At 41.4% G+C, this 27537-nt stretch overlaps 1 protein-coding gene across 1 annotated transcript in view; it reads left to right on the top strand.

Annotated features, from left to right (window-relative positions):
* Positions 1–27537, top strand: part of psmb7 (proteasome 20S subunit beta 7) — a 44479-nt gene that overhangs the window by 14668 nt on the left and 2274 nt on the right. The window contains exons 6-7 of the mRNA XM_084324605.1: positions 11958–12016; positions 24201–24352. Of these exons, the coding sequence (XP_084180731.1) occupies positions 11958–12016; positions 24201–24352 (211 nt within the window). The remainder of the gene's footprint in view (positions 1–11957; positions 12017–24200; positions 24353–27537) is intronic.

Consider the following 27537-nt stretch of genomic DNA (forward strand, 5'->3'; position numbering starts at 1 on the left):
TAGCGTCTGGCCATAACTTGTGGGGCGGCGTGGCTCAGGGGTAGAGCGGGTTGTCCAATGATCCAAGGGTTGGTGGTTCGAATCCCGCTCAAGCCCATGTCCATCCCACTGCCGTTGTGTCCTTGGGCAAGACACTTAACCTACTTGCCTCGTATGAATGTGTATGCAATGCATGTGAATGAATGTTGGTGGTGGTCGGAGGGGCCGTAGGCGTTGATTATTCGCCACGCTTCCGTGAGTCTGCCTCAGGGCAGCTCTGGCTGCAATTGTAGCTTACCACCACCGGTATGACTGTGTATGAACGAAAAATGGACTCTGTGAAGCGCTCTGGGTCAGTGAAGAGCACTATATAAATCCAAGTCATTATTATTATTATTATTATAAAGTGACCAGGAGGTCTGGGCAGAACATAGTTTATACACACTTGCAAGACGTAACATTAGAACAGATATGATGATGAAAGTAAATAAAATGGTTCCCAGTTACGGGAAGTAATAATAACCTTGCTTTGGCTGGGGAGATGTCGGTACCTTGGAGTCTCTTAACACATCCTGCGTCAATCACGTTGTACGACGTGTTTCAAGTTCATGCTAATTCTGCCAGATCACGGCGTACAACGTTATTGAGATAATATTTCATATTTTCGCCATGGTATTCATATTTCCCTTACGCAGCCTGGTCTGATGCTGTGAGCCGGCACAACTCTGCAACGCTTCAATACTGCCCCCTGGTGGATGATCTGCGAGTTGCCAAACCGGAAATGGCCGGTTGGATATCGGTGCTTCTCCTAAATCCGTCCGGCCACTCGCATATCGTCGCGGGACTCTAGCCACACACCGTGGATATGGATCGCTGCCATAACTCAATCAACATGATTTGGGTGTGTATTAGTATTATACAAACCGGAAATGGATCTACTCGATCCCCATCAAATAACTGGGATATTTTTGCTCCAGTCTCATCGCCCAATGGTAAGAGGAGGCTGACGTCATTTTCAGCGTGAGTGTTTATTATTATCCATACAAACTGCTCTGATCTATATATCACCCATACTACATAAAACATTTAACGACGATCACTGAATTATAAACGACCCCCCCCCCCCCGTTCACCCGCGCATGATCAGTCATAACGTTTAGGACCATGTACAGTTGACATTTTTAATATAGCGTGGATCGGTAACAAACGGCATTTGATGATCTATATATACATTTATGCCTATATCTCACGTTCTAGGAATTACTGCAGAAAACGATAAAAACATATTTATATTGTAGACTGTATTTTCGTATGAATGTGTGAATGAAAAAGTAAAACGTTCCTACATCCTGAACGATACATAATCGATGTTGAATGGGCCATAGTAATGTCAATTTAGCAATACAATTTAAAAAGTTATAGCCCTGCAAAGAAGGTGAACATCTCCATAGACTTACAGTGCTGGCAGAGAATGGTATAAGATGATCAAACTCCGTGGCAGTTAATGTTTTAAAGAGACACACACATTACACTAGTTGGTCACACTGAAACAGTCAAGCTGTCTATAATGACATGATAATATTTTCCACCACAATAGCTGCATGAATATCTTGCAGATCTTGAGATACTCACCTCAAATATCCCTGATAAGAGCATCACTAACACGGGATGAATAATAGAAGAAAAAGCTGCATGCTGATGAGGGTATAGAGGGAAGGGAGGGTGGAGGGGAAGGGAGGGGACTCTACTGCTCCCTGGCTCTTACTCAGGAGTGCCAGGCCGTCATATAAAAGGCTGTTATGCTGACAAAGGACCAACAGGATTTCCTCTTCCTTGCACCTTTTCCAGCCAGCCATGCAAGAATGTCTGCTTGCTCAGACTATCTAGGAACATAGTCTTGCGGGAGGAAAATATTGGGAGGATTTCACAAACTGCTTTTGCTTTTTTATGATTCATCATCTTTCACCTGCAGTTCCCTACTTTCTCTAGTCTCCAGTTTAGATGTTTTCACATCACAAGTCACTACTGTTAACAATCTTTGCACCTCTATTGAAACAGTTTCCTGATGACCCCTAGATGAAACTCAGGCCACCCAGAGCTTTTCTGTCGAACTCTTTTCTGCTTACTTTCCTATGGCACATTACTAACATACAGTAGCTGTATTTTCCTTCTGCATGTTACTATCATAGTAGTTGTATTTACCTTCTGCACGTTACTAACATAGCTTTATTTTCCTTCTATACATTACTAACATAGCTGTAGTTTCCTTCCATACATTACTAACACAGCTGTATTTTCCTTCTGTAGATTACCAACAGCTTTATTTGCGTTCTATACATTACCAACATAGCTTTATTTGCCTTCTATATATTACTAACATGACTGTATTTCCCTTCTATACATTACTAACATAGCTGTATTTCCCTTCTATACATTACTAACAATGGCTGTATTTCCCTTCTACACGTTACTAACATGGCTGTATTTCCCTTCTGCATGTTACTAACATGGCTGTATTTCCCTTCTACACGTTACTAACATAGTGCTCTCTCGCCCCCACCCCATCTGCCACATGCTTTAATATCTGCTGATTCCTCCTCTCCTTTTCGGTCTCTTGAGGCTTAGCGCTCTCTCATAACATAGCTGCTCATCCATATTCATGACTCAGTATGTGCCGTGTTGGTGAGTAGTGGCCTCACCGCAGGGAACCCCACCAGAGCCCTGTTGTCTGTCCATTTCAGAAGCAAAAAGATGCAAATGTTATCTAATGTTCTCAGTCTTGTGACTTGATGAGCCAGGGTAGCTAGGTGGCGCTGCTTTGGCACATGCTAAACCAACCAAAATGGAGGCCTTTTCCGGCTTCAGGTAGCTTGCGTGTTGTGCCTTAAGCTCTTTTCTTTTAAGAAACACATTTTTGCACATCATACACAGTAAAGGGCAGATGAAATGTGGTTTAGGACCCAAAAACATACTGACAGCAGTGTAACTAGTAAGAGTATGTACAGATATAGTATCTAGTCTACAGATATGTAAAAGGACTATGTGCAGGTAAATACAAACGGGTGTGGATAGATATATATGTGGCCAGCCATAGACAGTATGGTCTTGTTGAGGCATCTTAAAAAAAAATAAACATATTATGAAAGTACAGAATCATACCTTCAAAATATGCCATCACTTGAACATTTTGGTGGGATACTTTTCAAGGTACTTCCTATGAATCATGGTGATATCACAAAACGTATTCAGAGAAAATGGCCTTGACAGTTTACACTTACAGTGTTAAAAAAAACTACAACATTACCCAGAATGCATTGTAATCCATGGCCCCCCTCTCTCTGGGGCAATTAACACCTGGCCGTGTTCTAGTCTCAGGCTCTTTTGTTATGACAATGACTCTGTAGAGGTCAATGGATCGAGTCTTGAATGCGCCCAAGCACTGGAATACACAAACATGTCTCAACACCTCAATAGTCAAGATATTAATCAAGTTTCAAGATTTTATTATCATTTAAAATAAAGTACAGAATAGAGCTGTATTAATAATAGCTCAGATTATTCATACCTGTCGCTTTGGATAACAGACACTGCTTCCAATTCCAAGCTGTAACGTTCTAAAGAGCGTGCAGCATAGGGGCGAGATGAGTTAAAAGTCAGAGGTGAGCGCATAGTGGCGACTGTCGAGGCGCGGCCTCTCTTCTCCTGTATCGATCTAATCTAATTTAGGGTTGTCACGATACCAACATTTTAGTTTCGATACTATACCAATATTAATTTAGATACTTTCGATACTTTTCCTCAAAATCAGGGAAACACTCTCGGATGTCATTATTGTTCTTTATTTTAAAACACAACAATGAACAATGACGAGAATAAATCAATTAAATTAAAAGCAATGGCATTCAAAATGCTGGAGAACTTTCTTTGCACTCAAAACAGTTGCTGTACAAGGTTTCTGAACCCAGCTTTCTCAACTGTATATATATTGGAACATGGTCCATACAGATGAACTCTGCGACTGCCTTGTTGATCATTTTATCATTTTTGGACTAATTTGTGTACTTAATATGCGGCTCAAAAAAAGCTGGGAGGTTAGGTTGCTTCTGAGTGGGGGGAGTCACTCTGTGAGCCAAATGCAGCAGACTTCTGTAGTTAAAAAGAATTCAAGGGGTAGAAAAAGTATGGTTGTATTATACATTTGTCATAGCAGAGGGCCTAATTACCGTAATTCCTCTAATAGTAACCGGGTCTCAAATACAAGCCGGGTCTCTATTAATGGCCGGGTGCGCTCTTGAGCTAAGCAATTATAAGCCGGCCTCCTAATACAAGCCGGGTTACTAATATACTGAGCTGCATACTGAGCTAGTTACTTGATTTCACTTTGAAAACGTTGAAATGACCAGTGACCACCTGTAATTGCACTGTTTACTATTTCAATAAATGAACCCAGTACATTTTACTGGGTTCAAACTGACACAAAATGTTGATTTATTCATTATGATCCGTTTGAAAATTTGAAATATAGGCCTCCCTCTTATACAGGCCTCCTCCTAATACAAGCCTGGTACCCGCTACAGTTGAAACAAATACAAGCCGGGGTTACTATTAGAGGAATTACGGTAGTTTGAAATACCATAAGTTACCTAGAAAACATTTTGATGAGTGAGACTGATTATAGCCCATCATAATCTAGAACTAGGTTATGTCATATTGTAGGCTGTTTAACAAAAATAAAATAGATTTCCGTTGTCTTTATGTATGAACCATTAATGGGCAATTGTCAAATGTCTCTGTATAAATCACGTTTGTGACTAAGCCATAGATATGCTGTGTTTACTAGCTTTCAGCACGGCAGTTTAGGGTATAGCTTATTATTAGGCTTTTCAATTTATTTTCTATTCTTGCGAATAGCATTGTGGACATTTTCTAATGCTCGTATAAGGAACTGTAGTCACGAGAGCTAGCATAGCTCGTCCAACGAATGTTGGCATCAATGACATGACTACAGTACTGATAGGAGCTACTGTAGCATGTAACGTTAGTTATCACAACCATCGGCAATCGCAGTGAGGATCTTTATTGATTAACGTTAGCTAGCTAGCTTTAACTAGAATTATAGTTCGCTAGCTATATAAGCTAACGTTAGCCGAGTTTACTCTAGCAACATGTGCTAGCTAGCTAACGTTAATCAATAAAGATCCTCACTGCGATTGCCGATGGTTGTGATAACTAACGTTACGTGCTACAGTAGCTCCTATCAGTACTGTAGTCATGTGATTGGTGCCAACATTTGTTGGACGAGCGATGCTAGCTCTCGTCTCAACTAGAGTTTGTTGTTCCTCATTTCAGAAGGTTGCTTCCGGTAAACTAGCGCAACGTCACCACTTAGCAGCGCTGTGCTCCAATAGGATGGCATTCGCATGCATAAATGAGAAAAAAAATTAAAATACATTTTTTTTTTCAAACGCAGTATAGTATCATTTCAAACACTAGTACCGCGGTACTATACTTATACCGTGCAACCCTAATCTAATTATCATGTGGGGTTCACTGAAATCTGCAGCAGCTGTCACACCCCAAATTAATCTCGACATCGCTTCACCAATAATCGTTGTATCAGAACACTACACAATATCCTAATGCACAGCTAACTGTAGTTGATCACCAGGTGTTTTATTAACGTGGGTTGAATAATTCATATAAGAAAACGATAGGGAAATCTCTCTTACCTTTCTCCACTGGTTAAAAATGCCGGGAACTGGTGAAACTTGCTGTGCGCGTGAACATTATCCCTTGGAAATGAACTGACAGTAAGTTTTTATTGATAATATCATTGGGATCCCCCTCCGAAATTGGTCAACACGTCGCCACGCATTTTGGCCGTAGCTTAAAAAAAGTGTTGATAGAATTGGACGTTCTGAGCGCAGTGGACACCTTACGTCTGTTTATAATCAGCCCATATTTATTTTGTCATACACAATGTTTTGTATCTAATGAAGACCGTTGGTGTAATAGTAGGCTAGGATAGAATTCTCGTCCAGCGGACAACTCCCTATATGCAGTGCGTACAAAGACTCTTATTCTGAGATGATGATTAATGTATCTGGATAACCAATGCACGGATTTTGCAGAGGCAGGTAGCGTTATTTCGGGAAAATTGATATCTATAGTCTGATATATTTTTCGTCCACGAAAAATGGAGGCTGTAATAATAATTATTGCTTGAGTCTATGAATAATAATAATTAGAGCCTCCATTTTTCGTGGAAGAAAAATATACCAGACTATAGATATCAATTTCCCTGAAATAACGCTACCTGCCTCGACAAAATCCGTTCATTGGTTATCCAGATACAGATGAATTAGCATATTAGAATAACAAATCACACGTAAAAGACGCAACATATTTTCTTTTCTTTTCTCGTGCGACCAGCACGTCTTTCGTTGGATTGGCATGTCTAATAATGCTGTTATTAGAAAATGTGTGTGCATGCATTTTTCCGTTCTCTCTGCAATGATGATAAGAGCAGTGTGTGTTTCAACACCTCTCTAAGTACCTGTAATGAATGAATGCCAAGCCAGACCACACCCCAAGTAGAGCTGCCGCGTTATTGATTTTTTCCTTACCGCACAAATTTGCTAAATATTTCCTACCGCCGCGATAACCGGGCAAAAAAATTAATAAAAAGTTTGAAAGCATTTTTTTTTTTATATATATATATATTTTTTTCTACTCTTTATAGCAAAAACTGTCGCTTTTCCACTGCATAGTACCTACTCGACTCGACCCGCTTTAGGTACCTGGTACTTCGTTCCTTTTCCACTGCAGGTACTACTCAGTTTGTCTCCGTGTGGGGACGCAGGCGGGGCCGCTTGTGTACAGCATGAAAGCTCCGTGAGCATAGCTATGTCCGAGGGCTTGCAGCAAGCCAGAGTTTAACACAGTTTATCAATCAATCAATAACAACATTAACCAGACTCGTTGTGTCTATTCTGCTAAAGTTAACGTTACCTCATTGTGTCTATTCTACAAGCTTTAACGTTACCTCTCGTGTCTATCTGCTGACGTTAGCGTTAGCATTAGGCTAACAACAACAACAAGCTTAACACATCAGCGATCTTTTTGTGACACTAAACTCTCCGCTCGGTGGTAAATTGGGTTGCTGTCGGTTTTGTTTCATCAATAAATGAGGCAGAATACACAGTGAATCCATCCTTTTTTGTTTATTGCACTTGGTCCTGCTGCAAACAAATCCTGAATGAAATGAATCCTAAGCAAGGCAGTAAAGATGGCGGCTTTTGTGCAGGACGCTCCAACGTGTGACGCGTCTCTCTTCTGACCAATCAGTGGTCTGCAGTGTTTCACGTGACTTTTCTGGTACCACTTCTACCCAATAGGGTCGCTTGGAACCTCGACAGAGCAGAGTACTTTATTATTATTATAAAAAACAGCGGTGATGCAGTATTCAGCCTAACTCTGCGGTGGGCGTGATGTAACAGCGGTAATCGCGGCAGCTCTAACCCCAAGCATTAAGAGCAGCTACCCCCATAGCCCAGTGCTGTAGTTTTTTGGGACATATACTATCGGACAAATAACAATATTTAACTAATTTACAAGGTGTATTAAGTTTAGCAAATAAGGGAACATATATGGAATGTCACAGCAGTCAAAAAGCCATATTTCGATTTTTACCTATTCTGAAATGCCAGAAATTTTCGAGATTTTCTGAGCAATGTTATTTGAGCAACAAGTCGGGTTTGGTCACGTCGGGTCACATATGTGGTGAGAATAAATAAATGTATATACAGGGCTGTACACTGCGACGAGATTATCGCAAATTGCCCCTTAATTTGGCCCGTGCGAGTGGTAAATAATATTTGGGGGCAACCTTGCGAGTAGTGATTTCAACCCTTCATTCGCATTTCACTCCTAAATTAATTAAAAAAAATAGTAAAACATTAGCCTACAACCAGGGCTGTACAGTGCGACATAATGTTGCGGTGCTATGAAAAAATCTGTCGGCAATGAATGAATTTACTGCGATAGCCTGTGTGGAAAAAAAAGATTTGCGTGTGAGGTGAATCTGGGTCACGCTATATACTTGGTAGTTGTAGTCTATCGTGCGATTAAATACCATGTCCCCGTCTGGTAGAGTCCATACATCCAAGTCCCATAATTCCTAGCGAACAATTCTAATCGAAACTGAATGTGAACTTCCTTTCAATAAGTTTAAGACGCTAATTATGCTCTGCAAGAAGAACGCAGCGGATATCAGTCCATCTTATGACAACCACGTCCGATGTGGAGAGATGATAAGAGACCATAGCCGATTTAAATTAAGTCGGATCTGGCAGTGATGATTGACGGGGACACACTTCTAACGTTCAGCCATGCATTAGGTGAGTAGCCCACTATTAGGACGTTTCAATACTGTCTACTTAAATTTCCCTCCGGGGATCAATAAAGTGTATCAACCTATCTATCTAATAATGAGACAATATGCAACTAAGATGATACTAATAATTGTCACGGTTCCCCGTATGAAAGTGGCTTGCAACTTACTGCTGGTAAAATCAACTGTTTATTTCTAGTTTTGCATAGTATTACATTCCTCTTCTATAAACAATCAAAGTCCCACCGTAAGAGCTATGGCATCATACGGGTTAATTAAACCTTTTTGATTAGTCTTTCCTTCGAGCTAAGTTGAACTGAACATTTCACTGTCAAAAGCGCAAACTTAAACAAGGTTGTGTCGCAACACGGTTTTCAAAATAAAGGTAACATAACAAATACCGTAGTAGGCCTCAATTCTTATAAAAAAAAGTCCTGGATATACATAAACATTAATTGGCATAGATCTCTATAAATGGCCCAACACATTGATCACTTTAGGCACACCCTGAAACCAGTAACATCACAAATATGAAGCAGGTAATTACCCATAAAAATTATAAACATTTCATGGGGTTATTTACAATAATAATAATTAATTTAATTTATAAAGCACTTTTCATTGTGAAACAACGGTATGCAGAGTTTCTTGTCCTCCTGATTAATGCAATGGTGTGTGTGTTGTGGTGATCATTCAAGGAGCACTAGAAGCGCGCGCACACACACAGTTTGTTGTTTTTGTTCTATTAGTGATTTACACACTTTCTCAGTTGATTCATTATAAAAGATACAAACCTGAAAACAAACGCACTTAAATGTTAAATAAAAGGACCACAGTAATGAGGCAGGAGGAACATATTTTTTTGCACTATAATGGTAATTGTTATTTAAAAATATTCTGTGCCCCTAAATTTCTCATAGCGTACAGCCCTAATATATATATATATATATATATATATATATATATATGGTATATACAGCATGTGTACATGCTATCATACAGAGCTAAGGGTTATATGCAGGTGTATAAGTATGTATATAGAGGGGTTATATGCAGGCATATTCAGACAAATATGTATATTATGTGATAAACTGCTGCCTCTTACAGACACTCCGCTCTCCCACTTGGCCATGTGTCCTTTCTTCCTCTCCTCACTTCAAAGTGACATCAAGTTGGTCAGATTATTTTAGCCAGTCGATGGTATGTTGAGCGCAATTATAGGCAAACGATATCTATCTGAGAAAACAATGTTCTCTCAAATGTTTAACTCAAAACGGAAAGTAAAACTGTTGGCGCTCCGTGGTAAGTTTTAGCGCAAGTGATTTTGTTTCAAAATATCATTTAAGACATTAATTCATAAAGAAACACATTTTATTTCATTGGCATTTTTAATCCGACATCACAGACGGGAGTCCATGTTTTATAGTGGCTTTTAAGCGTGTCAGTTAACCATTAATAACTGGCTAAAGAGGGTTGTGTGGCCAGTTAGCAAAAAATTACCAAAATGAGCATCCCTAAATGAATGGTCCGTCACGTAAATAGCCACTATGAGGCACCTTAATCCCAAAGATCTAAGTCATTCTCACTGCTTGACTCACCAGCAACAACAAACCTCAGCTCTTAACTGCCTCCCTCTGCAACCTAGCTATAAAAGCGAACGGCAGGAGCCGCACACGAAGGGACGCTATGATGGATGCTGTGGGGTCAACGAAAGAGATGAAGCAGGCAGGAAGGACCATTCTTTCCCTCCTAATTGGACTGAAAAATGGAGGTTAATTTGGTCCTTTTACTCGTTTTTCAGAAGACCCCTACCTGCAAAGTCTCTAAATGGCCTCCATTAAAAATATGTTCCCCCTCACACTCGTGTTGTCACAGATAAGCACTTTCTTCACAGACGTAATTGCTATATATGTCTCTACAGTACTTTCTGAAAATGGACACAGGAGACTTGAGGCACATTATAATGGAGACTGCTGCTCTGGGAATGAGTAAAGTCAGCGAATCTCACCTGAAAGCTCTCTTGGAATGAGCAAAGTCAGCTGAATCTCACCTGAAAGCTCTCTGGGAATGAGCGAAGTCAGCCGAATCTCACCTGAAAGCTCTGGGAATGACCTGAAGGCTTTCTTAGGCCATGGTTACACTGGGGAATACAGCAACGTTTTTGTTGCTGAATGATTACGTTTGCTGTCCAAGTTAAAAAGAAACGCCGTTTTGGCAGGAAAACGCGTTGTCCTACTGGCAACGCTGAAAAGGTGTTTTCGTTTTGGATACTCGCCAAAACTCGCCGACAATGGTGCCATGTAATCTGCGTGATACGGAGCCGTTCTGCCCAATGTACATGCGCAGTAGAGACCTGCACGGTTATTTCCAGTGTTTACAGCAGAGCTGTCCCAAGTAGCTGCGGCTACCATGTGTTGTCAAGTTATTGTTATAAGGAGCCCAGTCCAAGCTACAACAGTCTGCATTCCCTTAACAATTGTTTGTATTGAGCCGTATTGTATTGTACCCATTCTGCAATCTGTTAAATAAAGTTTACATCCATTCATTCTGCTAGCCTTAGTTGTGGCCAAGACTTTAATTTGTTGCATGTTTCCAACTCCTAATACAAAAAATCACTGTTAACACATTCCTTGCCAGCCATTGTACCCATCATTGTACCCAGTCTGCCAGCGCTATAAGTCTATGGAGTTGCTCACCTTCTTTGCAGGGCTATAACTTTTTAAATTTTATTGCTATATTGACATTACTATGGCCCATTCAACATCGATTATCTATCGTTCAGGATGTGGGAACGTTATATTTTTTCATACAAAAATACCTTCTAGAATATAAGTGTTATCGTTTTCTGCAGTAATTCCTAGAACGTGAGTTATAGGCCTAAACACATATATAGATTATCGATTGCCGTTTCCCCCCCATACACGCTATATTAAAAAATTCAACTGTATATGATCGGTATAGGTTATGCTTCATCATGCGTGGAGGAAGGGGGGGGGGGGGGGGGGTCGTTTATAACTCCCCGATCATCAGTAAATGCTTTATGTAGGTTGGGTGATATATTGATCAGATCGGTTTGCTCACAAGGAAACTCGCAATTGGGTTGAAAATAACGTTATATTCCTCTTACCGTGGCGCTGAAAGATCCCAAGTATACGATGCCGATCGCCTAGGTTCATTTCCGGTTTGTATGTCGCAATAAACGCCAAAATCATATCTATTATTAAGTTTAGAAAGCGTTCCATTATGTACATTGTGTCTGTCGGGACTCTTGCAACGATATGTGACGGCCAGATGAGTTTAATCGACGCACATCAGCCATATCCTGTAGGCGAGTAACTCGCCCGACCATCCACCAGGCGGCGGTATTGAACTGTCGTTGCCGTCACCTATAGGGTCCAGCTGCAGCGTCGCGGGTGTATATATGAATTATGAATGCCATGGTGAAAAAATGAAATATTGATCTCAAAATCGTTGGACAGCGTTATTGACAGAATGCGCATGGCGGCCAATATCGCTGTAAAGCGTTTTTGGCGCAGAAAGTGTTAAGGTAAACCAATTAATAATTGTTTTCTCTTCTCTCCATCAGGCTCTGGGTCCCTTGCAGCCATGGCAGTGTTTGAGGACCGCTATAAGATTAACATGGAGGTGAGTTAACCTGCCAGTCCACATCAGTGCCCATACCACGACAGTATCATCTTACTAATAAAAACATCAACATTTAGCTAATTTTGTCTGCCACGATGAAAATTAAAACCTAATCTATTCTGATCAGTAATCCAAACCCAAGAATACTGACTACATTCCCACAACAACCGTCATCGTCCTATATGCGCAACCATTTGGGAAATCATATATTGGAATAGGCCTTAAAAACCATATAATGAGAATCCCTACTTCCTATCTTTTACCTGTGGCACTACTAGGATCCCTCTGACGGTAGGGAATGCATGAAAACCTGCCCCTGAATAGAATAGAATAGACTTTTAATTGTCATTGCACACAAGTATACAACGAAATTTCAGCGGAGCTCCCACAGACCGTATAGTACAACATACATGTAACGCATAACACTGTACATATAACAGAATATTTTAAATAATAAAGTGCATGATGACTAGCGGTAAACGGTGGTTATCAAGTCCAGGTAAAGTGCATGGTGCACGTGAAGGGACAGTCGATGAGAGTTTAACAGTGACTGCTTGGGGGGGAAAAGCTGTTCATAAATCTTGAACTCTTCGCATTTATGGACCGGTATCTCCTCCCTGAGGGAAGGAACTGAAAGAGGTGATGTGCTGGGTGAGACTGGTCCTTGATGATACACTTGGAGCGGTGGAGGCAGCGGGAGGTGAAGACGGGAGGTGATGTTTGGTAGAGGAGTCCCGACGATCCTGCCTGCCGCCTTCACCACCCTCTGTAGAGCCTCTTGCTCTGCCTTTGTGCAGCTGGAGAACCACACAGACACACCGTAGGTCAGCACACTGTCTCAACCGCACAATGATGGAAGTTGACAAGGAGATTTCGTGGCAGGCCAGCCTGCTTCAGCTTCCTTAGGTAGTATAGGCGTTACTGAGCTTTCCCGATCACTGAGGCGGTGTTGGTGCTCCAGGACAGGGTCTCACTCACACTGAGACCCAGGAACTTGAACTCTGTGCCCCTCTCCATTGCCTCGTTGTTGATGAGCAAAGGGCAGTGGTCAGGCCTTGATTTTCTAAAATCCACTATGATCTCTCTTGTTTTGAGCGCCAGGTTGTTGCTGTCACACCAGGCTGTAAGGTATTCCACCTCCCTCCTATGTAGGCAGACTCATTGTTGTTTGTTATGAGACCCACAACTGTGGTATCATCTGCAAACTTGATGTAATTGGAAGGGTAGGAGGAGGAACAGTCGTGTGTGAGCATGGTGTACACTACAGTAATGGGCTGAGTACGCAACCCTGCGGGGCACCGGTGCTGAGAGACAGGGTGGACGAGGTCTAGTTGCCCAGCCTGACGGCTTGTGTGCCGTTTGTGAGGAAGTCCAACACCCAGTTACACAGTATATTACACAGACCCAGGGTTCGGAGTTTGTTGATGAGTTTTACGGGGGAGTATAGTGTTGAAATGACCTGGGCCTTCTTCTGTTAGTGCCTCACTCGGATACATGTAGCGGATACATGTAGCTCAGTGGCCTTTCTGCTAATTATCGGAAGCAGGTTCTGTTCCTCAGGGCTGTACACTGCGACGACATTATCGCAAATTGCCCCTTTAACACTTTGGCTGCCGGAAGACGTTATAGGCGTCCTTCCCCGCCATGCTCAAGTTGCCGAAGACGCCGTAACTCGTCTTTGATATCAATATTTCAAAAATCTGTGATCGAAATCGTATTTTCTTTCCGGAGCCCTGAGATGTACTGGTGAGCTCCCATCAACTGTTTAACGGTTCGAGAGCGCCATCTGGTGGCCGATCGGCAGATCGGCCAAGAGGGAGGGGCTCGCCAAACAGGAAGTGCTCATCCTATGTGCTCCGGGCACTCGCGATCGGTAGCCGGACTCCATCTCAACACACTGGATGATCAATCGCTCGCCCTAACTCAATAAACAATGTTATTTGGACGTATATAGTAGTATACAACCTGGAAATGGTTCTTCAGGATAAACATCCCATAATCGAAAACGGTCTACACCACGCTGATCGTCCAACGGCGCGAGGAAGATACGGTAAGATTCAGCGTTATTTTTTAACGTGTTCGATATAAACTGCTCTGATGAACATATGACCCACACTAGATGAATGATATAACGCTGCCCACGGAATTATAAACGATCCCCCGCCCATCCGGTCATCATCAGATCATACGTAGATCATTCTAGAAGTACGTCCAGTTGAAATTTTTTATATCTCACCGATTGCCATCAAACTATTTCATCATCAATATAATGCATTTGGGGCTATAGATCACGTTCTGGAGAAAGCTGCAGAAAGAGATGAAAACATACTTATACATTAGACCATATTTTACTATGAATATGTGAATGAAAAAGTTTAACGTTGCTACACAATGAACAATACATATAGGACTTTGAATGGGCCATAATAATGGCAATTTAGCAATATAATTTAAAAAGTTATAGCCCTGCAAAGAAGGGGTACTTATCCATAGACAAATAGAGCTGGCAACCTATGGTATATCATGAATTTAGCCTTAGGCAATCAAAGTGTTAATTGGCCGTTGCGATTGGTAAATAATATTTGGGGGCGGGCTTGCGAGTAGTGATTTCAAGCCTTGCATTCGCATTTCACTCCTAAATGATCCAAGGCGTGTGATGACGCTGAGCACTCAGGTATGATCAGCGGGGAAAATCAACTGAGCACTCACTCTGATAGACTGGCTGACTGTCTGATTTAGCTATGAAGAAAAGTAAAGTTAGTAGTAGGGATGGGAATCGATGGTTCCTAACTGGGTTTTGATCATATGCTCCCGAAATTCTCCCGCTGTTTGGCTGCTTCTATGTGCAGTGAAAACTACTCGAAATGCTTTAGAACCTAGTCATTGATTTAGTTCAGGGTTAGCCGCGGAGCTAACGCTAGCTAACGTGAGCTAATCAAGCTCACATAGAGAAATAAACAGCTGACAGCAGGTATTACAGGTACAAATACAATAAAACAAGGGGTGGGGGCTGTTGTGTAAACCTTGTGTCGCGTCAATCTGGTCCACACGTTACTCGTTCATATCTCAGCCCGTGCTGAGATATGCCCATTCCGCGGTCTGTTAATAAAGTTTTCAATCAGACAGATGTATGGAAAGGCTTTTATTATAACATTCGTTGAGGTAAAATCATTATGCCTCATTTAGTCATCCTGCGGAGCACTGGTCTCCTACTCGTCGGCCACGGGGAGCTAATGTTAGTAGCTTTGTTGTTGTCAGCACACAGGACAGGACGTCAAAAACGAATAGCGCTTGCCGATTGGTGCTAAGAACAGCAGGGCGGGTGCAAACGGTGTGACGTAATTGGCAGACTTGACTGTCAATCAAAATTATTCTGTTTTCCGTCAGAATGAATGAATGAGAACTTTATTAACAGATTGCATAATGGGTACAATACAGTACAGGAGGATGAAGACCAGAAAAAGACTTTCGGCTTTTTTACATAAGGGTCCTCCATTTTCAATTCATCAAAACATTTAGAGACATACAAATATACAGTAGTTTCATAAAAATGCTATTGATTGATTGATTGATTGATTGATTGATTGATTGATTGATTTAAAACTTTATTAACATATTGCAGAATGGGTACAGTACAGCTCAATACATACAATTGTTGAGGGGATGCAGACCAGAGAAATACTTTTGTCTTGTTTACATCAGGGTCCCCCATTTTCAATTCATCATATTTCATATCTAAATCATATAATATCTCATTGCTAAATATATGCAATATATAATCTAATAATCCAATAATCTAAATCTAATATATAATATAAAAATGCTAAATGCATGGGTATTTTATTTTGTCTTTAATGTTAGCTTGCAAACTCATACTGTCTTGGTAAGCCTCATAATGAATTGTTTGGGGTAAAAAAGAAAAACATCGTGATGTGTATCGTGTATCGCCGAAAGGTCAGAAAATATCGTGATATCATATTTAGGCCATATCGCCCAGCCCTAGTTGGTTCATTATAAAAGATACAAACCTGACAACAAAAGCACTTGCATGTTAAATAAAAGGACCACAGTAATGAGGCCGGAGGAACATATTTCTTTGCACTATAATGGTAAAATTGTTATTTAAAAATGTGCCCCTAAAACATATTTTTTGCCCCTAAATTTCTAATTTAGGGGCAAGTGTGCCCCTAGTGAAAAAGCTTAGCGTACAGCCCTGTTCCTGTACAAGATGTACTTTTGTTGCTAAATTGTCTATATGGTAACACTCTTGACAGTGGAAACCGAAACAAGAATCCAAGGCAGGGCTGTACGTTAACTTTTTTTGCACATAGCACTGGTGCTACAGAGGTTGATAGTTTTGTAGCACAGGCCAAAATCTTGTAGCACAAGTATAAAACGTGTTATATTTGTAACAGTCACAAATGTGCCTATTGTATTTGTGTTATTTAGTTGCAGTGCCATGTTTGGCTGTCATTTAGTATATCGCCATGTGTTATTATTACTATAATACTCTCATATGCTATTTTCAATTAATATCATAAACAACATAAGGAATATTAGCATAATTTTGAGTGGACTGAAGGAATGAGTCAGCGTTAATAGTTTTAAATGCAAATAATTTATTGAAACATAGAAGTGGGGTCGGTTGGGACACACACACACAATGGGGGACCCTGATGTAAACAAGACAAACGTCTTTCTCTGGTCTGCATCCCCTTAACAATTGTGTGTATTGAGCCGTACTGTACCCATTCTGCAATCTGTTAAATAAAGTTTTCATTCATTCATTCACACACACTGTTTCAACTCACCACCCCTGCATCATATTGTAGTCTAGTCTGTCTTCAAACTTCCACTCCTCTCGAACCTTTTTTATATTTGAATATCAACATTATCTGTCCATCCTCAGTAATCCTCAGTTTACTATAATATACTCCTGTCCTGACTAGTGACTTCATCGTCTTTCCAAACGCACGCACGCACCCACACAGGGAAGGGGAGAGAGTGCCCCCCCATTTCCCTTTCCCCAGTCCACACTGTGTCTGCTGGCTCTGCGCCTCTGCCTCTGATCAGGATTAGCTTGTTAGCTTGCTAACGTTGTAGTGATTGTAATGGTACATAAACGTTAATTTCGGGCGATGTGCGCATAAAGGAATGGCGACGGTGCAAAGCATGTAGATGTATTTGACCCGTTGCGAGAGAAAAAAAACACCAGACTTATTTCGGGACGTGTAGGCGCACGCAGTGCGCACCAACCGACCAACGCGCTGCTCTGCTTGCAGGAGCACGGATAGGGCGGATATGACTCGTCGAGTTGTCACAGAGTTTTTTCAAAATAAGAGTATCATATGCACCTGAACGTTGCTAGCTGTCGAGCCTAGTTATTATAGCTGGAGCTGCGCAGAAATGAGACCCGCTACAGGATTTTCAAAATAAGAGTATCTATATGAACCGAATCCCTATCGCACCAGTGCTACTGAAGTAAATCCATTCATCGCACAGACCGCTGTTGCTGTAGCACGTGCGATATATATGTCGCACTGTACAGCCCTGATCCAAGGGTTCCTTTATAGTTAAAATTCCTGAACCTTTTTTGGCAATGGAAAAGCGACATAAGGATATCCACATTTTCAATTAAACGAATCGTGACTCTCTTATGCTCTGCCCTACATGGGGCACAATCACGTGACAGAACAGCTATCATGCTAGCTAATTAGCGGTATGCTACGTTGCTTCCTTGCTTCTGTCAGGGGTTCCTGCAGTTCTCCTCAATTCTTTCCCTGGCACCTCTTCTCTTCACCTCTGTAATCCTGATATCTAGTGTAATGTTTGAGCGTAAAGTGAGAAAGTTGTGTGACGGGAGTTGCAATAAGTTACCCATGAGTGGGGTTGAATAAGCAAACATATTAAAGTGGCATAACATCCTCACTAATGGTCTTTGAGCAAATGTATCTCTGTATAGCCACCTTGCTAGAGTAGTCGGCAAAGGGTCCCTTATCGACATATAATTCTGTGACTTATCCAAGCTTGGGTAAGTATGAAGGAAGTGTGTGGTTAGAGGGAGAATCACCCTCAGGTTTGTACTTGTTCAAAGAAATCAATATCCTATTGCAATACTTTCCCCCATGATATTGGTATCCATATGTTGACCCCGGTATTGTGGAATTTTTAATAGTGCTATCTATGTCAAGGCTGTTACACGCAACGGCCCGTATACGGCCCTCTTGAGAACGATTTGCCCGAATTAAAGCCCTATTTGTTGTCTGTCGATTGCCGTTTCAGGCGACAAAATCCGCTCAGCGGTTCTCGAGTTACATGCCGATATGTGAGGCATGTAGTCTTTAGCAGACTTTTTCAGCTAATAACTATAGAGTAGATGGATCTGCATGCATCGGTTTGCAAAATAATTCGCCGAAAATTTGTTCAAACCTCTGTAACTCTATTACAATAGCACTCAAAATGTTTCCTCCAGAAGAATTACTCTCGAGTGTTTCCTTTCAAAAGAGGTCAGACTTGTGCATCTGCTACAAATGGTCCCAGAATAGCGTCCAATTTACTTTCGGTATGCAATTGACAGGCGTTTTATGCATAATTTGCAGGACTGTTAAGAGATTAACAATCGCAGTATTGTTGAATCATGGTCCAAGTAAGGTGATAATGTTGTATCTGGTTTTTTATTCCCACCCCTTGTGCTGAGCAATATTTCTAGCGAGTAAACCTGCCTCATCTGCCCATGAATTACTCATCTAGCAAGTAAACCTGCCTCATCTGCCCATGAATTACTCATCTAGCAAGTAAACTTGCCTCATCTGCCCAATAATTATTAATCTTCCAATGCATGTACCCTTTTTCTTTATTCATATCACCTATATCACCTCTATCGGTCAGTTTCTACCTTTACATATCCCCTTATCTCCCTCTTATCTGTCAGTTTCACCTTTACATATCCCCTTATCTCCCTCTTATCTGTCAGTTTCTACCTTTACATATCCCCTTATCTCCCTCTTATCTGTCAGTTTCTACCTTTACATATCCTCTTATCTGTCAGTTTCTACCTTTACATATCCCCTTATCTCCCTCTTATCTGTCAGTTTCTACCTTTACATATCCCCTTATCTTCCTCTTATCTGTCAGTTTCTACCTTTACTTATCTTCCTCTTATCTGTCAGCTTCTACCTTTACATATCCCTTTCTCTCCGTCTCACTTCCCACTGGACAGCGACTGGGGTAATGAGGCAGCCCAGCCCTACTCCCCCCAGAGAACGGGTCCAGTAAGATGGATGATGGGGAGCTGCACTGTCTGATTTATTAAGCCCTCCTCTGTGCTTGTCTGGGAGCTCGTTTGGTCTTATCTCACAAAAATAATGGTTGATCTGCAATTTAGATATATGATTTAAACTCCATTTGTACAAGGCCAATGAGAGAAATATTGTATTTGAATTGTCTCGTTGCAATCATCTTTCATAGGACTGGGGTGGGAGGTTATAATGTAGTAATGCTTTCCTCCCACAAATATATAATATTTGTATATAATATTTGTTTTCACATTTCTGTCCGATAAATTGAACACCATCAAGTGAGGGGTTCAGTAAGCCTAAAATTGAAGAAAAGTCACACCCTGGAATGATTTAAGTCCGATAGCCTTTGAATTCCTTCAATGTATCGGATCATGACATTTTATCCAAAGCGCTTTACAATTTGTTACTCACATTTGACCCATTCACTCACACATTCACTCACACATTCACACACAGCCGGCGGAGGCAACCATGCAAGGTGCCAAACTGCTCATGGGGAGCAATTAGGGGTTAAGTGTCTTGCTCAAGGACACATCGACACGCTGCCCGGGAGGAGTGGGAATCGAACCGGGAACCTCCGGATTGCCAGACGACTGCTCTACCTCCCGAGCCACTGTCGCAACACCTAATAATAAATAACGGCAACATTTCAAACCTGTTCATAGTAGGTCTCTAACCGGTACAGACACCCCTCCCCACTTTCCCTATCGTCTAACTCATGTCCCATCACCCACAGACTTGAAAAATAAGCACAACCAAACCAGCCGGGATCAAACGGAATATGACAACATACAGGGAAAGGGGAGGGGGGCGTCTACCTTGTAAAGCGTAGTAAATGTCTGCTTTATTTGGCACTCTTCCCAATTAAAGATCAAGCCGTTGTCCTGAGGGCGGCTGGACCCGCCCCTGTAGAACACGCTCATCCTCTGCGTATTTAATAAGACAAATGGGATATCGAGATGGTAATGTTTCTAATAGAAAAAAGATTACAAAATACAAATATAATTTGTGTGAGCTATAAGGATACTTTTAAAAATAGAAAACAAAAGATTACAAAGTGCAAATAACATAATTTCTCATAAGGACGTTTTCTAATGTAAAACAAAATATTTTGAAGTGCAAATAACATAATTTCTCATTAAGGTTTCTAGTAGAAAATAAAAGATTACAATGTTCAAATAATGTAATTTCTCATTAGGATAAACTCTTTCCCAAAGAGGCAACAAATTTGATTTGTAACGTACCAGCGACGGATGGGAGCTTGATGCAGTATGTGCATAGTATTTCTTTTTACAAAATGTATATATTGTGGACGACAATATAGTAAAATCTGCTCTTATCCAGCTATTGCAAATCAATTTCTTGCCTATAATGTTGTCAGAAAGGTATATTTGAGTGAACTGTTTAGGTGATTGGATTATCTCATTCCCCATAATATAAGTTATTTTCCTTCCCCAGAGACAGACGTGTAGTGAGAGTCTGAGAGCAATGTGTGGACATTGGAAATAACATTACTTAACCTATAAATACGACACTGCTTTATAGGTTATCATTTTCATGCATAGATCACTAGATTGATCAACTGATAACAAGATGAGTGGTAGAATGGCCAATAGAGAACCTTAGATATTCAACCTACAAACATGAAACTGTTCTGACAGCACAACATTGTGCTGATGAGAGATTTGCGAGAGATTTGTTTTTGTGCATAGATCACTAGGTTGATCAATATCTTAATGAGTTAAGAAAACTCACTAAACCTTTCCACAATATGAGGTTGACTGTAAAGTGTTGCCACAGACCTTACCATGAACATGCAACAACGTTTTTGTGATGAGTTCCACCAACCAATTAACGGTCTGCAGTATCGAATTGTGGCGCGATGGCACTTACCCCAGAGCAGCAGCTAAAATCAGTATCAGCGGATAGGCGCTGTTCTGCACGGGTCAGTTGGCAGTAGTCTCTCTCCACATTATGTTACACTATGTTAGCACTGTGCCAGCGCCGGAGAGGGGTCTGGCTGAACCTATTATCATTCGGCTATAGGAGGAAAACACTTGTTTTGTATCGCAATCATCCTTGGCGCCACTAAACCCAGGATGCAGCAATTGCCCTTGGTGCCCTTGCGGAAGGGGAGGATAATTCTGACTGAAATAGCCGTCCAATGGCAGCTTATAGCCACAGTCTCATTCTGGCACAGGATGGGAAGGTGGTGGGAATGAGCCATAATACTGTTCAGTGTCACCAATAGTCTGGTTTCTCTGTTTCAAAGAGGAAGGATTCTGCCAACAAATATAAGGACGACTGTACGTATCATTTTGCATATTCTTAATACTATTACAATACAGTTAGACTAGACTCTTACTATACTGTAGACTTAATCGTGCTCCATATATTTAATACTACTATGTACATAGAATAGAATGAGGACTGAGTAGCCTGTACTGTGTGGTAGGATCATAGGAACGAGGTTAGGTTTAGGTGGTGGATGGTTCCTTTATTAAACGCTGCTGGTAGCTCCAACGTGGCTTCGCCTCAGGCTCCCCATAGGGTCCAGTCAGACACACTGGCTCCTTCTGGCTCCTTCCCTCCATACATCATAAATCATCTTTTAGAGCTAGTCACCGTTCACACACACACACACACACACACACACACACACACACACACACACACACACACACACACACACACACACACACACACACACACACACACACACACACACACACAGGTCTGCACTCCCCACTTATAACACACACGCACACACACTTAGGTCTGCACTCCCCACTTACACACACACGCGCGTGCACACACACAGGAAGTTTGAATAATTGATAAGCGGGATGTAGCGGCACTAGCAGGACCCCCCACTGGTACAAAGCTTTACTACCCCCCTCCCCTAGTGAACAATGTGAGCTTTAGCTGGTCCACCGGTGCTGTTTAAAAAGCAGCCTGCATGTCTGCCCAGTGGCTGAGTAATGAAGTCCCTGCAGACCAGAGCAGCAGAGCTGGTCAGAGAGACACCAGCTGACCCCCCCCCCATATAACACACACACACACACCATGGGCCATCCCATATCTCGCTCTCTCACACACGCACACACACACACACACACACACACGCACACGCACACGCATACATTACACACACACCATGAACCAGCCCATATCTCTCACACACACACACACACACACCATGAACCAGCCCATATCACACGCACCATGGACCAGTCCAAAGCATTTGTCACAGACCTAGAGAGAGAGACCAGCCCATATCACACGCACCATGGACCAGTCCAAAGCATTTGTCACAGACCTAGAGAGAGAGACGTTTAGAACTTAAGATCCAGAGCTGTTACCGTTCAGTGCCAGCAGAGGGAGCCCTTGCTTTTGGAGTGTAATCGGTGGAAATCCCTGCTTCTACAGCCGTTCCTTCCCACCCAAGTAGTGTGGGGTCCAGTCAGCGTTGTGTTTTATCTATTCACATTGTTCAGAATGTCTTTTTTCTTAATGTATTTATTCATGTGCCCTTCCTATTTCAAACGGTCTACTTGTCCTGGTCCTGTCCTGCTTTTCCCAATTGGTTTAATTCACGCTTCTGTGTTGTCCTGATCACATCTCAAGACGAGACACATTTCCAAACGCATCACTTATTTGAGTCCTGCTTTAAAACCACTTTACTGTAGCTTGAGTGTTGTGTTTACAGTCAGTTATGTATTTCAGGTGATGTAATTATACCATTTGCACTCCAAATAATGTGGCTTGACTTAAAATAATGTGGCCTATAATATGCTAGATGCTATAGATAACATTCAGCCACTAGATCACTAGATCTAGAGCACCAGCATGTAATTTATCCAATCGAGTGCATTCCACGTGGAGAAATGGGAAGTAGGGAGGGGATACATGTAAACAATATACATTTTGGACGCACAATTCTTTTTTATGATAAATACATTAATCAAATTTATTTGGGGGGGGGGGAGCAATAATTGGATTATATTTAGTATATGGGTGCATTTTCAAAAGTGAGAACAGCAATCTAGAATGAAGCTCAAGAGTCAAATAACAGCATGGCTTCCCTTTGCATCTTTTGCCATGGATAGCAAGTTACTAGGTGTGCAGTTTGTGAAAAAGCATTAGCTTCACATGTGGGCACACACTAAACGTCACGCCAAACTTAACGTTGCGTAACCTTAGCTTGGCTAGCGTACGTTGCTAGCTAGCTACCATGTTACCTTGTAGTTTGATGTACGTAGCACTGTGAGCTGTGATTGGTCTACTTTTGTGGGGACAGATGCAGACAAACTCCGTTCTAGACGGCTCCCAGTCAGCACCATGCCGTGAAAAGAAAACGAACGTATCGCTGCTGGCGGGACAAAACCTCATAACTCCAAAAACCCAACTTTTCAGCAGATGAGAAAAAGAAACACAGATTTGAGGGTGAATAGAGTTAGGAGGTTTAGACAGATGATCGGTTGAATGCTTTCCCATTGTTTAAACTTTGTAAAACCCACACACGCATATATGGAGGCTGATCTACGGAGTTGATTTATATATAAAAAAAAAAAAATTGAGTTATGAGGTTTTGTCCCGCCAGCAGCGGTATGTGGGTCCATAAAATCAGTCTTCCATTCATTGTCAATGGAGCAGATTCAGACTTTATACTTGATGACATCACATGTTTGAGTCTCTTACTGCTCTGGTGTCTGGCTTTGGGAGGGAGTAGCTCCTGTTCATAATGAACTTTAATTAAACTTTAAAGGCCATGGAAATAACATATTGTATTATTTAAAATTTGGGTTGTTCCCCTTTTTAAATGGTTCTCCTCAGCATCGAGTCTCTGGACTCACTGTGGTTCTTCTTGTGGTTTCTCCTCTCAGGAGGACCAGGCCAAGCAGCTGGTGCGTGACGCCATCGCGGCCGGTATCTTCAACGACCTGGGCTCCGGCAGCAACATCGACCTGTGCGTCATCACCAAGGGCAAGGTGGACTACCTTCGACCCCATGACATGGCCAACAAGAAGGGTGTCAGGTAAAGAGCTCACTGAAGCAATGAGGTCAAAGATAATACAACTAGGTAAAGAGCCTATTGAAGCAATGACTTCAAAGAGATTATATTAACATAAAGAGCCTATTGAAGCAATGGGGTCAAAGAGAATACATTTAGGTAAAGAGCTCACTGAAGCAATGAGAATACATTTAGGTAAAGAGCTCACTGAAGCAATGAGAATACATTTAGGTAAAGAGCTCACTGAAGCAATGAGGATACATTCAGGGAAGAGGGTCAACTTATATGAACAAGCCTTGGGATTGTTCCTAGTTCTGTTTGTAGACCAGAAGTGTGCAACCAAGTCCAGGATACTGTGGGAAATGTGCTTACTGTCTTCTCTAGAGTCAGACAAGCCTAGCTTGGCACAAATGAATGGAAGCTGATACGGACCACTAGCCTATCTTAAAACTCTGGGAGACGTGTTCTTGGCCAACAGCTAGGCTAGCTGGTCTGCATCTTCCATTAATTTGTGCTAAGCTAGGTTAGCTTCCAGCCGGATGGCTTTCTACTGAACCCACAGAGGAAATTGGTATCCATCTTCTTATCTGACTCTGGAGAAGACGGGTTAGTGAATTTCCCATAATGTTGCAGTGTTTCTTTAACTCGGCGACCAATATTTATATTTTTAACTCATCCCTCTGATGCATATTTCTGATCATTATGTCTCAGTCCAGAGGACTGACTTACTGGGCAGAAGAACCAACCACAGCGCATGTTGAACCTGTAGTCTCACCTGAAAGGAGTATTTATAAGAAGAGACATTACACTATTGTGTAAACAGAGGACGGTTAGTTTCCGTCCTAGTGTCTCAGTGCTCCCATTAGTGCATCTTTCAGGACCTTTTCGTCTTGTTGCCTCATGTCCCTGGATGCGTTGTTGGCTACTAGCAGCACAGAGATAACAATGGTAGAGGTGACATGTCATAATGAATTGCCATTCTGGGATGGAAACATGTGGCAGCCATCTTACCTGGGTACAGTTGTAAACCAACATGAACGGAAGTCAACGAGAAAGGTCCCTTGCATGGTGCTTTTACTTTTATTTTCACATAACCTTTAAAACTGTTCAAATGCATTGTATTATGTTTGTAAGCATCTAAGGTTTGTATAATAGTTTGGAAGTATCTTATACTATTATTACTACTAATATTTTCATAGAAGTACAAAGAACCTTTCTTCTTTGTGTAATGTATTTTTAGGTGGACCATATCTCACTCACTTAGATACACCTAATAGTAGACTGTGCTTTGCCCCTAGTTAGGAGATCTGATAATGGTGGCCAAGATAAGTACGACTCATGAATAGCTTTAAATACGCTGTTAATTATTTTTGGAGTTGGAGATTAAACGGCTGAAGGGAAATATTTCCAATTGCATCTCAGTTGTGTTTTCTTGAGTGATGAACTAGAAAGTACAAAATAGCTCAAGAAAATACTTTTAAGGGCTGAAATAAATAAATGTCTACATCAAGCAGTGCATTTAGGATGTCTGGGATGTTTTAGTTTAAATCGAGCATACTGCTGATGAAACAATACTGGCTGAGATCAGTTTACCAGGTAAAATGGCTGCTTTCTTGTCCCACTGCATCAACGACAATGTCTCCTGTTTTTATCTCTGTGATAAAAATGAGGGCGGCTACGTGGCGTAGTGGGCAAGGCGCTCGCCACAAGATCTGGAGACGCTGGGCTTGCCTGTTCGAGCCCAGCGCTCCACATTTGCTTTCAGTTTAGCTGGTCGTCCGTACTAATACACATTGGCCGTATTAGGGGGTGGGGATCGGGCGTTGTGGACAGCGACTCCTACAGGTCGGTTGGTGCGCCTGCGCAGTAGAATCGGGAAGTGTCGGGGACAGCGTGAGCCTCCCACGCGTTACTCCTCGCCACTGAGAGATCGAGCTGCGCAGGTGAAAAGATGCGACTGCTGTTACCTCAAGTACCGGAGGGGACTTGTGCTATGTATGACTTAGTCCACATTGCAGCCGGCTTGTGGGAGGCAAGAAACGGCGTTCATGACAGGGGAGGGTTGAATTGGATGTTACGAAATTGGGATGGGAGAAAATATAGAAAATGGGAGAAAAAGTGGATTAAAAAAAAAATCTGTGATAAAAATGGACAACAAACAAATTCTTCGTATTTTGATAACATTTTCTCTGACCCATCCTGCACTTGGGGAGAGTATAAAATAATTTCTGTCTTGTTTTCTTTTTAAAATATGAGTTTGTTGCCTTGTAGTTTGCTCATATTTGCCAGAAACCCATGCCATGTAATCACAACTACTTGATTATATATAACTACTACTTAAAATGATATATAATCTGGTACTAAACGTGAAAAGGAAAACTCACCACAGCTCCATCTGTTTTTATTTTATTTTTATTTAATTTTTTTTATTATATAAAACATTTACTTCCGCTATCATCTTCTGATGAATTTTCATCAAATGTTACCATGGAAACGGCCATGTAATTCTCCACAGCAGCTTTATGAAACAAAAGTAAAACGGGAGAAGTAAACATTTGAAAGTAAATTAGTTTTCCTTTTGGTCTTTCTTACCAGACTACATATTTAAAACAATCAACTAGCCTCGCTGCTTATTACATGTTACGAGTTTCAGCAAATATGAGAACTCGTAAGTACATAGTGAAATCTTAGGACATTATCTGCGGCCCAGATATGCACTAGCAAGCTGGGACGCTCTTGTGGATATTAGTGACATCATCACACATGCAACTCAGATTTCAGGGACGTACAGAGAAGCCAGGGGAAGAATGTATTCTGCACAAATAAATTACAATCTGTATAGTCAAAGCCAAGAAGACATAAAAAAAAAACGTGTTTTTGAGTGGGGAACTTTAAGAGAATCTTGGTCGACTAATAGTACAGGCATTTTATCAAATCAATTATAGTCCTTTTGTGAGATTTAAATGGCATATATTCGATACTGGCACTCCAAACTCAAATGAAAATGTATCCAAAATAATTTAATTGGATCAAATGGTGGTCAAAATGTAAGATTGAATAATACAGTTGATCTAAATTTGGAATTGCATGGAATCCTTGTTGGATTGAATAGCCTATCTACACTGTGAATGACCGTGCATGTTGTAAGCACCTAATCTTGATCTGCAGTCACAATGACTTCTCATGTATCCATGCATTGAACGATGAGC

This window comes from Notolepis coatsorum (genome assembly GCF_963971535.1).
Source record: "Notolepis coatsorum genome assembly, chromosome: 11".
Classification (NCBI taxonomy): domain Eukaryota; kingdom Metazoa; phylum Chordata; class Actinopteri; order Aulopiformes; family Paralepididae; genus Notolepis; species Notolepis coatsorum.